This window comes from Dromiciops gliroides, chromosome 2 (genome assembly GCF_019393635.1).
Source record: "Dromiciops gliroides isolate mDroGli1 chromosome 2, mDroGli1.pri, whole genome shotgun sequence".
Taxonomy (NCBI): domain Eukaryota; kingdom Metazoa; phylum Chordata; class Mammalia; order Microbiotheria; family Microbiotheriidae; genus Dromiciops; species Dromiciops gliroides.
In genome coordinates this window covers 535,391,024-535,408,206 of record NC_057862.1, presented here as the reverse complement: position 1 = coordinate 535,408,206, position 17,183 = coordinate 535,391,024, and the positions used below count along the sequence as shown (strand labels likewise).

General features: G+C 41.9%; 1 protein-coding gene across 3 annotated transcripts in view; it reads right to left on the bottom strand.

Annotated features, from left to right (window-relative positions):
• POLB (DNA polymerase beta) overlaps positions 1-1,840 on the bottom strand; it is a 34,256-nt gene extending 32,416 nt beyond the window's left edge. For all 3 annotated transcript variants that reach the window (XR_006354897.1, XM_043986153.1, XM_043986152.1), the window contains exons 1-2: positions 1,595-1,840; positions 516-573 (exon numbers count right to left, since the gene is read on the bottom strand). Coding sequence is in view for 2 of the 3 variants with exons in the window: in XM_043986153.1 (XP_043842088.1) it covers positions 516-573; positions 1,595-1,655 (119 nt within the window). In the remaining variant the exon portion in view is untranslated. The remainder of the gene's footprint in view (positions 1-515; positions 574-1,594) is intronic.
• Positions 1,841-17,183: the final 15,343 nt, after the last annotated feature.

Here is a 17,183-nt window from a genome sequence, read left to right as displayed (position 1 = left end):
GCTGACTACAACTGTGTTGGGCACACAGGCATTCAACTTAGTAAGCACTTGTAAAATACTCCATTAGTAATGGGGAATGAGTCTGACAGAGTGCCATCATCTCTGACATGATTAGTCATATTCGCATAAAAGTGAGTTTCTCTCAGCTGCTATATCTCTGGACAAGTCAGTGAAAATTACAAAGACTCAAAGAAGTGGAATAAAAGAATTTTAGAACTAGGAGCTTTTGATCTTGTCTTCATCTCTACATGCATCTTTCCTACCCAATATCACATTTCCTACATTGAATTATGGACTAAAAAACGCACTGATAGCTAATCCTAAAAGGCTCTGGCCAAGTTTTATTCAGGAACAGTCGACCAGGAATAATCTGACCACAACAGACTCAGCTTCCTTGAAGACAATCCAATAATATTCAACTTGGCTCACTTAAATTGATACTAATTTACATGACAAAATTGTTTCTGTGCATTTTGTGAGACCATGTGTGACCAGAAACCACAGTGCCATCCTACCTGTAAGCATTGTACTTGTGGATTGCTCGGTTCACATTCTTCTCGTAGTTTGCAAGTTCTGGAAAAGCAACAAAGAAGTGTATGGTGAAATAGAATGCCTAATAGGCATCTCTTTCGGCAACTGGGCTTCCTGCATTGAGATTGAGCAAAAATACCTGTACTGTACCTATGGACTCATATCCAAAGCTTTTTGTGGCAGGACAGAACCAGGCCAAGCAGATGGCCTGGGTAGGAGGGCATCAGTCAAGTCACCTTTGAACAGCAAATAATAATAACATTTCTATAGTGCTTTTATATTTGCAAAGCATTTATCACACCACATCGAGGTAAACAAGTATCATCCCATATTATACATGTGAAGGAGGTTGAGGCTTAGTAAGGTAAGCAGCTATATAATACAGCGAGTAAGAGTGCTAGACCTGGAGTCAGGATTATTTGAGTTCAATTCCAACCTCTGATCTAGTTAGGTCACTAAACCTCTACTTTGGTTTCCCAATCTTTAAAATAGGGATAATAAAGAGCTCCTACTTCCCAAGGTTGCTGCGAGGATAAAATTAGATATTTGTAATGCACTTTGCGAATCTTAAAGAGCCATATAATTGCTAACTATTATTATTGCTGTTCTTCAAACGACCCGTCCATGGGTCACATAGGAGGGCTTGAACTCAGGTCTTCTGAGTTTCTAATAACACTTTATAAGTCAACAAGGCACTTTCTTCACAGCAACCCTGCTGAGGTCAGCAGCTCCAGGATCATCCTTCCTGTTTGACAGACGAGGAAACCGGGGCTCAGGTAGGGGCAGGCTGCCCAGCACCTTGCTCAGTCCTCCTCGTGAGTGACCCCCTCCTCCCACGCCAGTGCTCTCGGTCACTGCCCCCTCCCTCGATGCCCAGCTTCCTCCCAAACGTAACGAGATTAATTAACATCATTAAGTTAATGGCGATAACAAAACAATTCGCTTTTCGGGAAAGCCCATCAGGGTCTGCTTGGCCCTTGCAAGGGCCCCTCTCCGGGTAGGAGGGAGCAGGTTGTGCCTGGGGAGGGGAAGGGGGGCAGGACCGCTCGCCGCGTCCTCTGACCCGTCAGGAAGTCGGTGATCCCCGCGTTGAGGGTCTCCTGCGGCGCCTTCCTTTTGCTCATAGCGGAACGGGCTGGAATCGGAGCTCGGGGCCTCCGCCACTTCTGTGTACGGACGCCGGGAGGGGTGGCGGAGACCTCGCTAAGGGTGAGGTAGGGCTGTCCCCGGGCAAGGAGCCGGGCATCAGCTCCAAGTACCCAAGTCAGAAGCGGTAACAATGGCGACCCGACGCTCTGACAGACTGAGGAGAAAGCGCCTGCGCCGGAGCTACGTCAGCACGTAGACGTGAACCTCTTTGCAGGAGGAGTCGCCATTCCTCCCTACCCATATTTTTTTTTTAAAGAGGGAGAGGAACGTGAGATGTTTGCACCTGCGCAGTGAGTGTCCTTAAGGCGATCCTGTGTGTGGGGAGGTTTAAGGAGGTTAGAATGGGAGGAGGAGAAAAAATAGCGGAGAGAAGCCAGGAGAGGGCTCTCGGTGACTTGGAATTCCTTCCCGGAGGAAGGGGGCGGGGCGAAAATAGGTCCCACCCCACAGGCTCCTTCACCTTTTCGCACAATTCATATAAATTCCCTCCACTGTTGTTCCTTGGAACCTTAGTCTTGGATTAAAAATTAAAAATCATTAGAGGGGCAGCTAGGTGGCGCAGTGGATAAAGCACCGGCCCTGGATTCAGGAGGACCTGAGTTCAAATGCAGCCTCAGACACTTGACACTTATTAGCTGTGTGACCCTGGGCAAGTCACTTAACCCTCACTGCCCCGCAAAAAATAAACGAATGAACATATATATTTGAGTGTTTTGGAAATACCCAGAAGTCTGCAACCCAGACAAAAGGAGGGAGGGGCTTTATTAAAAAAATACATAGGGAGGATAGGTTTGGCATTCAGACCCCTGCTATGGCTGTGGCTCCCTACTGTTTCTGGGGTGAAATATCAACTATTTAGTTTGGGATGAGACTCTCCTTAATCTCGTTCCCACCAAAAAGGATCAGCAAACTGTTCCTCAAAATGGAATCTGCTTTTATGGTCTAGTGTCTTCTTCAGGGGAATTCCTGCATACCATCTCCCATTTTTGGAATCCATTCCTTGCTCATTTCTCTCTCTCCCTGCCTATTGAAATCCTTCTCTTTCTTCAGGGTTCATTTCATGTACCTTCTCGTCCACGAGGCCTTCTTTAATCCCTCCACCCTCTGCTGAAAGCGTTTTCTCTCTCTTCAAATATTTCTTTTTTTCTTTTCTTTTTTCTTTTTCTTTTTGGCTGGGCAATGAAGGTTAAGTGACTTGCCCAGGGTCACACAGCTAGTAAGTGTCAAGTAAGTGTCTGAGGTCGGATTTGAACTCAGTTCCTCCTGAATTCAGGACCGGTGCTTTATCCACTGTGCCACCTAGCTGCCCCTCTTCAAATATTTCCAGGGCATTTGGTTTATATCTCTCCTTTGCCTCTGTCACTGCTGTACTGTGTAAAGGTACCCCCTTATCTTCCTGGTAAATGTAAGCATCCTGACAGTCAGGCCTGTGCTGTTTTAAAATATTTCTAACCTCCAAACTTGGTACAGTGCCTTTTACATTATCTCTACACACATATATCTAGCCCTGAACTCTCTCTCCTGAGCCACAACTCTCAAGTTCTGCCCCATTCAAGCCTTCTGTATATCTCTACCCCGATGTCCTGTTGTCATCTGAAGCTTAACATGCCCCACGAAGAACTCACCTTTGCCACTCCTCTCCTGATTCCTTGTCACGAAGGTTTAAAACCTTGGAGTCAGGCTTGACTCTTTATCCAATCAGCTGCCAAACCTTGTGGAAGTTATGTACCCAAGATTTCTCACAAGCATTTTTTTTTTCATTTTTAGAGCCATTCTCCTAAATAAGATAGGTCTATGTGAATATAGTAACCCTGGTCATTGCATCCATCCCTGCTGGTAATATGTCATGGATAGCAAAATAGTTATTCAAAGGCATAGGTCTAAATATGCCAAACTCCCCCAATTTATATATATACATGCATATTTATGTACACATATGTGTGTACATATATACATACATACATATATATATACACACACATATACATATTTGGGGTCCATTAGTCCCATCCAAATCTTCATGCCCCCCTTTGGAATTTTCTTGGCAAAGATACTGAAGTGGTTTGCCATTTCCTTCTCTAGGTCATTTTATAGATGAGGAAACTGAAGCAAACAGGGTTATGTGACTTGTCTAGGATCAGACAGATAGTGTCTGAGGTCATATTTGAACTCAGGTCTTCCTAACTCCAGGACAGACACTCTATCCACTGTGCCACCTAGCTACCCCCCCCCACAAATATTTAAGAGCTCCCTCTGAAGGTCAGCTAGGTGGTTCAGTGGATAGAGTACTAGGTTCGGAGTCACAAAGGCTCATTTTCCTGAGTTCAAATGTGGACTCAGACACTAATTGTGTGACCTTGGACAAGTCACTTTAGCATGTTTGCCTCAGTTTTCTCATCTGCAAAATGAGCTAGAGAAAGAAATTGCAAAATATTCCAGCATCTGCCAAGAGAACCCTAAATTAGTTTATGAAGAATTGGACACAACTGAATAACAAGGGTGTGTGTGTGTGTGTGTGTGTGTGTGTGTGTGTGTGTGAGAAATATGGCTGTTTTTTAACTTACCCACCAGAGTGGAAATAAAAGTTCGTAAAAGACCCAATATTTGTTATCTATTATATCACAATTAAAATTTAAATATATATATATATTAAAATCAACTCAGTCAAACCCCACTACTACTGAATCAATAGCTTCTTTGAAGCCACAGTAACATTTCAATACTGCTAAAACTTCCAGGCCGAAATGTGGTTGGTTGGGGAGCTTAGTGAGCTTCCAAATGAATCAAAATAGAATGACAAAAATGTTAAATTTGTGTTTTTCACACAAATACATTCCACTGGAAATTACTGACACTGGACAGTTATTCAAGTACTAAGATAACATGGAATCCAGGCATCTGTTAAATAGTCTTCTGTTGACTAGCTTAAACTGTGTGGTTGTGTAACTGAATACGGGGTCTTGAAAAATTTGGCAACAGTAAAAGGTTATATGCACTTATTTTATATACCTGTGTATACAGAGTTGCATAAAAATTTCTTGGGTGAAAATGGGTTGTGAGTGGAAATAGTTTAAGAAGCCCTATTCTATTGTCCTTTCCAATCAGAGATTTATGGATGGGTGGAAGCACAGCATCACTGGCAATTGTTATTGCCTTTATTTCGTTGTTTTTTGTTTTTTTGCAGGGCAATGAGGGTTAAGTGACTTGCGCAGGGTCACACAGCTAGTTAAGTGTCAAGTGTCTGAGGCTGGATTTGAACTCAGGTCCTCCTGAATCCAAGGCTGGTGCTTTATCCACTGCACCACATAGCTGCCCCGTGTTATTGCCTTTCTTAACAGGAGAGTCTAATTCATCATCACCACACAGAGGAAGGTGCAAGTAGCAAGGAGAAAGCTTCACCAGTATGCTTTCTGATGTATTTCCTGCTAGCGTAAGAACTTCTTTACTTTTATATTCCAGGATGAATGTACTGTATAAAAAAACAGTTGCTCCCATATATTTGTGGTTCCCGGTACTGGATTTCAGATGTCAATAAATATGGTGGACTGGGTAGGGACAAGAAGCCAGCTGTCGTGGAAGGAGGAAGCCATTTTTGTCTAACTTTCCCCAGCAGTCTATTCTAGCCATTTTGCATTATGCACAAAGTTCTCTCATACACACACTCAGGTTGGAGAATGGTCTAAGTCATCTGGAAAGAGCCAATTGTTAAATTTTCAATGTGACCATTTACACCTTGGAAATCCCCAAGTGTTACAAATAAGGGCTTGATTTATTTGTTGCTTGTCTAGACTTAAGAAAGTGATAGAGAAAATGTTAATTCAGATTAAATTTAAAAGTGTTTTGGGGTACTTCCATGCCCCACTTTCCCTCCCCCCCCAAAGTTGGATGTTAAACATTTATCAGAATATCACCAGACTTTAAAGCACTGGCCCTGGATTCAGGAAGACCTGAGTTCAAATCCAGCCTCAGACACTTGACACTTACTAGCTGTGTGACCCTGGGCAAGTCACTTAACCCTCATTGCACCCCCCCCAAAAAAAGAATATCACCAGACTAGGCAAACACTAGAACAAGATCCCCTAGTTTTCCACAGTTGCATGTGGCCTACTCTTCTAAATTCAAGAGATAGAAAGGTTGGGTTTTTCAAAAATAGTTTCACTAGGTAACTAAGGGAAAAGCAAAATAAAACAATATACTAAAACAGAGATTTGACTTTTGCAAAGCACAAAACTTTTATCTAATTCCTTATCTTCTGCTTACTTCCCCAAATTCCTCCCTGGGTTATTTAAACTATTCTATTCTTGACTTTGCACATTCCTTCCTGGCCTTCACCTGTGTCTAGAGAATCTACCTAACCCTTGAAGGCCTTTCTTCAGGTCTTTTAACATTTCCTGAGGATCAGTGCTGCCCACACTCTGACCCATTCTTTCTTCAAGTCTCTTGCCTTAAATTAAGCGTTTTCTCTTTTTGTTTTGTTTTGTTTTGTTTTGTTGTTGCAGTGGCTTCTAATGGGAGGGAAGGTAAAGGCAGATGGGTGGTGTGGTGAATGGAGGTTTGGTGAACTTGAGTGTGAATCCTACCTCAGATAGTGTGACCCCGGGCAAGTCATGAATTCTCCTCATGCTTCCCTTAGCTCTAATTCTATGATCTTAGAAGTTGAAGTTCTTCCATGGTGTAGTGGAAAAATCTCAGGATTTAAGAATTGCAGGACCTAGATTCCAATTCCAGTTCTTTTATATACTAGCTGGATGACCTTGGGCAAATCATGAAACTTTTCTGGGCCTCAGTTTCCTCATTTGTAGAATGGAAATTAGGGGAGATGATCTCTAGGGTCCATTCAAGCTTTAAACCCAGTGATCAATGGTAAGAGCTCACATTTCTATAGGAGGGGTAATAAGCATTTATTTAGCTGCCACAGTGGGTCAGGTGCTGTGCTAAGTGCTTTCTATAGCTATCTCATTCAATCCTCACAATAACCCTTAGAAGTAGGTGATATTAACATCCCCATTTTACAGTTGAGGAAACTGAAGCAAACAGAGTAAGTGACTTGCCTAGGATCACACAATTAGTGTCTGAGGCTAGATTTGATCTCGGATCTTCCTAACTCCAGGCCCAGAGTTCTTTCCACTGTGCTACCTCTAAAATAAAATAAAGTATAATCCTTTAAGATTTGCAAAGCCCTTTCCATACATCATAATGGCATTTACATGGGGATTCATGGTATGCTAATCACTTTGCAAATATTATCACATTTGTTCCTCATAACAACCCTGGGAGGTAGGTACTATTAATTATCCCCATTTTAGAGATAAGAAAACGGAGGCAGACAGAGATTAAGTGACTTATCTGGGGTCACACAGCTAGTAAAGTGACTGAATCTGGGAACTTACCTGATCCTTACAATTCTGTGAAGCAGGTGCTTTTTATTATTATCTCCATTTTACAGATGAGAAAACTTAGGTTCAGCAGAGACAAATGACATCCTGTCTATGGTCATCCGGCTAGTATGAATTATGGGCATGACTTATCTTTCCAGCTTCATTGTTCTCCCTCCCCCAGTTCCTGTAATATGGACCAATTGGCCTCACAACATGACTCACCCACCTCCTGTTCTAATCATCCATTTCCCAGATGAGAGGTTTTCCGTCATTTCTTACACACACACACACACACACACACACTTCTTTATTGGCAATATGCTGCAACCTCTTCATTGATGGCCTTTTAGGTTACCTGCAATTCTGGTTCTTCTTCTGATATCCTGTTATTGCGTATTCATAGCCAGCAAATGGAAGAATACTGGTATGAAAAGATAAGTTCCGTGGTAGCTAGGTGGCGCAGTGGATAGAGCACCAGCCCTGGATTCAGGAGGACCTGAGTTCAAATCCGACCTCAGACACTTGACACTTACCAGCTGTGTGACCTGGGCAAGTCACTTAACCCTCATTGCTCTGCCCCCCCCCCAAAAAAAATGAGTCCCAGGGTCAGAGCACAAATTATTATCATAATCATCATTATTTCCCACTTATTCACAAAGCTGAGATGACAGACACAATTTAAGACTGTGAAAAGTTGTATATTTCCAATGAGGATTATCTGGAGCATCCACTTCTGTGTTCAGAACCTGACCCTGAACAAGTTATGGAAACTCTCCAAGCCTTAATGTCTTCATTTGTAAAAGGAGGATAGCAACCACTGTAGCACCTACTTCATAGTCTTGTTGAAGTAAAGTGTGTGAAGCTCTCTGTATTATTGTTAATTATTTGATAAAATATTATATGGGTAGAGTGCTGGGCCTAGAGTCAGGAAGACATCTTCCTGAGTTCAAATTTGGCCTCAGACACTAGCTGTGAGACTCTGGACAAGTCATTTTAGCCTCAGTTTCCTCATCTGTAAAATGAGTTGGAAAAGGAAATGGCAACCACTTTGGCATCATTGCCAAGAAAACCCCAAATGGAGTCATGAAGAGTCATACACAACTGAGAACGACTGAACAACAAGAATCCTCAGATGTCTCCAGGGAAGTGGTCTTCCAAAATCCTCTATGATGATTTTATAATATCACAAATTCTTCCCATTTCTGGTGATTGTCGATAATAACTATTCAAAGTAAAAGGACCTCACAGTCGAACTGTGTTTGTACCTTTTCATAATAATCTCAGAAACAGGTATGAAGAGGAAGAAGTTGATCATTGTGGCCACTGAAAAATCTCAGTCATAATTAAAGACTGAAATTCACTTCATTTGATATTTCAGGCCATGCCACGACTAAGGTGGAAGCTTTTGGGGCTTTCCCCCAGAGCCTGGAAATGTAGAAGGTGTAAAAATTTAACTTCTTTCAACAGCCTAGAAACAATTGACTTTAGCACCGAGTTAACAAGGATAATTAGTTTAAAACAGGAAGCTATTAGATGGAGTGACTGTTAATAATATCCATCTGTGAGTCAGTATATTAACTAATTAATTCACCCTCCAGCTTCTAGGAATTTATCTTAATTACTTGAATCATTAGTGGGACATGCATTAGACAGTGGTTTGAGGGCCCTATTCCTCTGGTTTTCCCAGGGTATACGCTTGCACCTATGCCCAAGTCTTAAGGCTCTGCTGTATAGGTCTTAGAGATGCCTTGTTATCTTGCTTTTTCTCCTACTTCTTTACCTGTCACTCCTCTGCTTCTTTGGCCAGTTCTTCCTATTACCATCCTTAAATGTAAATATCATGCATTGTTTCTTTCTACACTTACCTCTATACAAATAACTTCAAAATCTTTCTGTCCTCTCCTAAATTTGGAACCACTCTGCCAGTTGCCTGGAGGCCATCCATCCAGGAATGTCTCTTGAATACTTCAAATTCAACATTCTCTAAACCAAGTTTATTGTCTTTTCCCAAAATTCTTCTGACTTTTCAGTGCCATCAATGTTCATCTAGATTCCTGTATTTGAAACATTTTATTCCCTGACACTAATCTTTCATGTCCAGTCAGTTTACCAAGTCCTATCAATTCTACATCTATAACACTTTTAAAAATAATTAACATTTTTATTTATAGTTTTGGGTTCCAATTTTATCCTTCTTTCCCTCCCTCCTCTCCCCCCTCCCTGAGGCAGTGAACAATCAGATCTAGGTTATACGTGTATGATTATGTAAAACATTACCATATTTGTCATTTTTGTACAAGGAAACTTGATTAAAAGAAAAAAAGAAAGTGAAAAACAGCATGCTTCAGTCTGTTTCATCAATAGTCCTTTGGGATTGTCTCGGATCGTTGTATTGTTGTGAATAGTCAAGTCATTCACAGTTCTTCATCAAACAATATTGCTGTCTCTGTGTACAAACACCTAAAAAAAAAAAGACTGGGTCTACCCTTCTTGCCCAGGCTGCAAGTGGACTGGCTACACCTGGGCTTGATCCCACTACTGCTTGACATGGCACAGGAGCCAACCCCCCAAGCTCTTGGGGTTCACCACAGTGCAGACATCCTCTCTGCATAACCCACCAAAGTTCAGAACTCCCACGTTCAAGAGATATGCCACCTTCAGACTCCCAGGGAGGTGGGACGACAGCTTTGTGCAGCTGGCTCATTTTCACAAGCATCTTTTCCCTTTCCATACACACCCTGCCCCAACTTCCCACAACCACCACCCTATTAAAGGTTGCCACTAACACCCACTGTCAACAGGCAATTGCATCGGCACAAGGCTTACATGAAAACCAGGTTTATTACAAGAGAAATGAGCGTGCATGTAGAACCCAATGGGTTCCCAGTCTTTGCAGAAATTTACATTTTTATAATAGCAAGAGAAAGGGAGGAGGGCATAGAGAAGAGCACTCCCCACAGGGAAGAGCAAAGTGATTGCAAAAGCCTCATTATTTGTGAGTTCAAATCTGGCCTCAGACACTTGCTAGCTGTCACTTAACTCAGCTTGCCTCAGTTTCCTCATCTGTAAGATGACCTGGAGAAGGAAATGGCAAACCCCGAAAGGAGTCAGAAAGAGTCGGACGCAACTGAACAACTTTTATTTGTAACCCTTTAGTATAAGACCTAACACTACGAGGTCCTTAATTGAATTGAATTCAACAAGTACCTGTGGAATTGTATTTAAATTCCATTAGAGGAAGGACTCTGTCTTATTTGTACATTTTAAAATATTATCCTCCTGTCTTTTTGTCAGTGGTTTGGTTTTTTTTTTCCCAAGCCATGTTCATGTAGTGTAACAAAGGATGTCTTCTTGTTTTTATCCTATTTGGGAGAGGCTGAATATTTCAGAAAATTGTTTGGCCAGGAAGGATTGGACTTTGGGAATAGAATTTATAAATTACAAAAAAAAATTTCTACTCTCTTCTCTAATGTTGTTAGGTCAAATACATCCTTCTCTTGTTCCAGCTCCCTTGGAATGACTTTCCCCTCCTACACTTCCCTAAATCCTTCTAATCCTTTAAGGTCCAACCCAAATTCTACCTTAGTTTAGGGGTCTTCTCTCTCCTATGATATTCCATTAACCTGAAATTCTTTTTTCCCCCAATTTTTTTTTCAGGGCAATGAGGTTTAAGTGACTTGCCCAGGGTCACACAGCTGGTAAGTGTCAAGTGTCTGAGGTCAGATTTGAACTCAGGTCCTCCTGACTCCAGAGCTGGTGCTTTATCCACTGGCTGCCCCACCCCCAATTTTAACAGTATTTTTTTCTAGTTACATGTAAAGATCGTTTTCAATATTTGTTTTTATAAGATTTTGAGTTTCAACTTTTTCTCCCTCCCTCCCTTCCCTCTCCCTTCCCCAAGATGGCAAGCAATCTGATACATTAACCAGAAATTCTTAAGGCACAGTCATTTGTCTCACTCATTTTGGAACTTAATCATGTTCTGCTTTATATTATTATTGAAATGTGTCCTGAACAATGAGGGGTGGTGTGACGATTAAAAATATGAGAGATTGGGGCAGCTAGGTGGCTCAGTGGATAGAGCACTGGCCCTGCAGTCTGGAGGACCTGACTGTGTGACCCCAGGCAAGTCACTTAACCCCAATTGCCTCACCAAAAAAAAGAGAGAGAGAGAGAGAGAGAGAGAGAGAGAGAGAGAGAGAGAGAGAGATAGTTTCTGGTTAATGTAATCATTTTACTAACAGGCTGGCAGATTATTAATAAAAGGACGGTCTGTTGACCATGTCTCTCAGACCAAAGACCCCTAATGGTGGTGGGGTCACAGTTTATATACCCTTCTAACTGTAGGAGATCCATCACATAGCAATCAAATCTAATTGGTTGACATGATTTGGAGGTGTATTATATTAAAACGAAGTCTGAGATATATGATTCAAATCCTGGTAAGCACGGCATCAGAGAAAGAATGTCAGACCCCCACCAAGCTGATCAGAGCAAAATAGTTTCCACCCAGGTGTGGTTATATAGCCCAAATCTCATCAGTAAAGGCCTTTTTAGCCTTTCTTCCTTCCTTTCTTTCTTTCTTTCTTTCTTTCTTTCTTTCTTTCTTTCTTTCTTTCTTTCTTTCTTTCTTTCTTTCTTTCTTTCTTTCTTTCTTTCTTTCTTTCTTTCTGCAGGGCAATGAGGGTTAAGTGATTTGCCCAAGGTCACACAGCTAGTAAGTATGTCAAGTGTCTGAGGTTGGATTTGAACTCAGGTCCTCCTGAATCCAGTGCTGGTGCTTTATTCACTGCACCACCTAGCTGCCCCCTTTAAAAAAAACCTAGACAGAAGAATCTGTCTCTGCCCAAGACTTCTTTGTAAGCTTTGCTTGGATTTGACCCAGATGAATCTTACTTTCTAGGAGAACTTACCTTTGGAGTGGGTTGGGGGATGGGGTGGGGTGGAGGAGAAAGGATTAGAAAAGAAGGGGAAAACACTGGGTTCCCCAAGATACTGGATATTAATTATTTTTCACAGGTGGTTCAAATCTTAAGCTGGGAGTTGGGACGATTTGGCTATAAATTCTACCTCTAGCTGCCTGCCCCTAATAATAATAATAGCTAACATTTATATAGTGCTTTAAGATTTGCAAAGCACTGTATATATGTTCTCATCTGATCCTTCTAACAACCCTGTTAAGTAGGTGCTATTATTATCCCCCTAGGGCTGCTAGGTGGTACAGTGGATAGAGCGCTGGGCTTGGAATCAGGAAGATTTATCTTCCTGAGTTCAAATCTGGCCTCAGACATGAGCTGTGTGACCTGGGCAAGTCATTTACCCCTGTTTGCCTCAATTTCCACATCTGTAAAATGAGCTGAAGAAGGAAATGGCAAACCACTCCAGGATCTTTGCCAAGAAAACCCTAGATGGAGTCACGAAGAGTCGGACATGACTGAAAAATGACAGAACAACATTATTATCCCCATTTTATAGATGGGAGCAACAGAAACAGAGAAAGGCTAGTCAGTGTCTGAGGCATGTTTTGAACTCAGGTCTATCCTGACTCTCTCCCCTGCACCTAGCTGCCCCAGGCATATTAAATCACTTCAGGCACACACATCTGATTGATGGAAGAGCCACTGCACCAGGAATTCCCAAAGCTGAGGAACTCCAAAGCAGAATCACAGATGTATAATAGGAAGTAGGATTCAGAGCAGCAATGCACTTTAGAGTTCACCTGGTTCAAACCTGGCATTTCCCTAATGAGGAATGGAATCCCAGAGAGGTTCAGTTACTTGCTCAGGGCCCTATAGCTAGTATTCATCAAAGGCAGGATTTGAACCCAGGTCTTCCTGACTTCCTCATTCATTCTGCTGTTGTCAAATAGCTATAATATAACATAATATAAAGTGCTCATTGAGGGCATGGACTGTTTCTGCTTAATGATTGTTCCTGGGGTTTGTTGTTATTGTTGAATTGGATGTTATCACCCTGTCACATAGCTCATGGGTTTATAGGATGGGAGAGTTGGAAGAAGGATCTTGGGGACCCTTGAGTCCTCATATAACGTGTAGACCCCTGAGCCTCATGCAGCCCAACTGTGCTTTTTTTTTTTAGCAGATTCTCTCCCTTCATTTCCCAAATAGGTTTCTTCCCTAGCCCCTTCTTACTAGAACTTTTCTTTTTTACTTTGTTCACTTACTCCCCCTTCTCCCCACTTCCCACAATATATACACCTGAGGAAGTAAGGGACTAAACATTTCTTAAGTGCCTAATAGGGCAGCTAGGTAGCCAAGGCACCCAGATGGCACAGTGGAGAGAGTGCTGGGCTTGGAGTCAGGAAGATATGGATTCAAATCTAGTCTTATTTGCTGTGTGACCCTGAGCATGTCACTTAACCCTGTTTGCCTTGGTTTTCTTATCTGTAAAATGAGCTGGAGAAGGAAATGGCAAAATACTGCAGCATCTTTGCCAAGAAAACCCCAAATGGGGTTATGAAGAGTCAGACACAACTGAACAACAACATAGTGCCTACTATGTGCCAGGCACTATGCTAACCATTTTATAGCTGAGGAAACTGAGGCAAACAGAAGGGAAGTGACTTGCCCAGGATCGCACAGCCTGAACTCTATTCACTGTGTCACCTAGTCAAATGCAGTTTCTTTCAGTGTTAAGTTTTTCTGGCCCTTCAATAATAATAATAATAACAATAATAATAATAATAATAGTAGTAGTAGTAGTAGCTGACAATTAGGCATGGCTTTAAAGTTTACAAAGCATTTTATGTATATTATCTCATTCTAACCATACCACAATTCTATGAGGTACATACTATTTTCCCCATGTTATAGATAAGGAAATGGAGGTTGAGAGGTTGTTTGTTAGCAGGGAGGGATGAGGTGGGGGACAAGGGGCACATAGTAAGTATTGTCAGAGGCCCAGGTCTTCCTGAATTCAACTTTGACACTCCTTTTTACTTCTTCATGACAATCAGGTCCATGACAAATGAGCGTTTGCAAAACATCATCATTAACATAGGAAATCCTAAAAGGACAGCAAAAAGGCTGCCAGTGATGCCCATTAAATTGGGTAGGGCATGATTTGCCAGCATATCTGATGTCCTGTCTGTTTCTGGTGGCTCTCTTTATTTGTGTAACATACCAGTACTACTCTCTCAGAGAATGGCCACCTCTCCTTTAACAAATACTTGGGGCGGGGGGCGGGGGGGGAAAGAAACAAACCTATGCTCCGTAACAGGTCATTTTTATTAAATATGTGTTTCCTAATTTATCAGGGACTTGATTTGGCACAGTGGACTAGAGAGCCTGGGTTCAAATCCTACCTCTGACACTCATGATTATATCTGTGACCCTGAATGCCTAGGTCTCAGTTTCCTCCTCAGTAAGATGGGAATATTGGTACCTTGATCACAGGACTCTTGTTAGGCCTCAAATAAATATTTTTTAAAAATTCTCTTTGCTTAAATTAAAAAAACAAAGGGTGAAAAAAGTCCTCTAAAATGTCTAAACCAGTGAGCCAGAATAAAATTACATAAGCTATGCTATTTAAAAAAAGTTTTTTTGGCTGTCTTCTCTGGGGTACTGATTGACCATTTTCCACCAAAAGCTTACTTCAGTTCATGGCTTGGAGGTAACACTTGGGTTTGGTTTTGTTTTGTTTTTTAATTTTTTTGACACTTGGGGTTTTAAAAAAGTTTTATGGATGCCTTTTGTTTCCATACCATAGTCACTTTCCTGATATGTTTCACTTCTTGTAACCTCCTTCTTCCCCATCATTGAGCCTCAGTTCTTGAAGGCGGTGTCAGACAAGTGACAACTTTCACCTGGCCTACCAAGCTGGAAATAATTCTAACTCACATTTGTATAGCTCTCTCTTCATGATGAAGAGAGCCCTGTAATGCAAGCTGTGAAAATGTTATTTAGCCTTCCTTTACAGAGAAGGAGGCTTGAAAGAATGAGAGGCCTCTTGACTTATTCCAAACCTTTCCAAAAGGCAGTAACAGTAGCATTGTAAAGTAAATGAATATTAAGTTGACCTAAATTAACCAGGAATGGCACACACTGGTGGGGGCCTGAACCTCTCTGCACAGGAGTGGGGTAGGAAGGAGGGTGGGACAAGGACAAGGAATTCTGAGAATTGTGCGTGGTGGAGAGTCCAGGGCAGACTAGCTCATGGGCTGCATGAGAATGAGACACAAGAGCCCATCTGAGTGAGAGGCTCGATGTCAAGCATACTTTATCTTTTGCTACACTCTGGCCCAAGAGGGGAGGGAAGGGAAGGTCATGGAGAGGTTGCTCAGCAGTCTCAAGGTCGAATTGAGTTCACGGTTACCCAGCTAACAGAACATCTCTGAATCAGCTCTCCCCTTCTTCCCCATAATGCAGTGAAACACAATCCTTATCCTTTATGAACTTACCTCCTGATGAAAACCAAGATGGATTGCATAATGGGGTTCCCATTAAGAAGAAATTGGGAACTTTGCCAATGGTGAAGGGGAAAAGGCCTGAGTGTGGTGATGAGCTCACCCTATTCCTTCCTTCTAATGGGATGACTTTGAGTAGACAGCCTCAGACACGCATTTTGAAAAGTAGAAAACTTTCAGGCAAAAAGGGTGTGGATATATACAAGGAAGAAACAAATTGGGATTGTCCTTAACTTGGTTTCACCAAAACAAAAAGTATGGATTACGTCCTTTTTTTTGTCGAGGCAATGAGGGTTTAAGTGACTTGCCCAGGGTCACACAGCTAGTAAAGTGTCAAGTGTCTGAGGTCGAATTTGAACTCAGGTCTTCCTGAATCTAGGGCCTGTGCTTTATCTACTGCACCACCCAGCTGCCCTGGAATGGATTACTTCCATTCTTATTGATTATCCATTAAATTTTATTATTCAGATTCTCATGTCTCTTGCATCATCCATTTCCCACTAACCACACCCTAAACCAGTCCTTTATTAACTCATACTTGGATTATTGTAATAACCTCTTAACTAGGCTTTCCCATCCTACACATAACAATTATCTTCCTGAAACAGCACTTTCTTTGGGTCACTCCCCTCTGAAAATTTTTAATTCCATAGCATTGCTTACAGAATCAAATCCAGACTCGTCCTGGCATTCAAAGCTATATATAGGACGGCCCCAACCCACCTTTCCAGCTCCAGTAAAGCCAGTCTACTTGCTCTTCAATTACTGTTGTTCAGTTGTTTTCAGTTGTGTCTGACTCTTTCTGACCCCATTTTGGGTTTTCTTGGCAAAGATACTGGCATGGTTTGTCATTTCCTTCTCCAGCTCATTTTATAGATGAGGAAACTGAGGCAAATAGGGTTAAGTGACTTGCCCGGCGTTACACAGCTAGCAAGTAAGATCAGCTTTGAACTCAGGACTTCCTGACTTCAGACCTTTGCTCTATCTTTGTGCATATAGTGTTCAGCCCTGCTGAGCCAGCCCATCTTTCTTTTTCTTTTTTTGCAGGGCAACGAGGGTTAAGCGACTTGCCCAGGATCCCACAGCTAGTAAGTGTCAAGTGTCTGAGGCCGCATTTGAACTCAGGTCCTCCTGAATCCAGGGTCAGTGCTGCTAGCCTATCTTTCAAGGACCAACTCCTGAACCACCTACTTCATGAAGCCTTTGCTGATATCCACAGCTAGCAGGGGCTCCTATATCGACTACCACTTCTTTGAAATTTAGATCATTGTTATTTTTTATTGTGTGTACGTGTAATTCTCCCAGCTAGATGATACATTCCAAGAAGTTGGGGACTGGGCCTTACAGCTTTTTGCCTCCTCCATAGCACCCCATGTTTTTAGCTCAGTGCCTGGCACACAGTAACACCAACAGTAAATCCTTATTAATGGAGAGGAAGAGGAGGAAGAGGAGGAGGAACTCTTGGAAATATATGGATTTGGTCCTGAAGCCAATATAATTCATTTCAGATCATTCTATAGAAAACAAGAACGCTTAAGGAGCCAGCAGTGGTCCTGGATAAAGGAATGAAGGACGCAGTTAATTTTTACATTACTTTACATAAGGAACCTTGCTAAATCTAGAGATCTTAACTTTGTAATAACTGTGAAAATAGAATGTGCAACTTCAAGGATTCACTTGAATGACAAATGAAATACAGA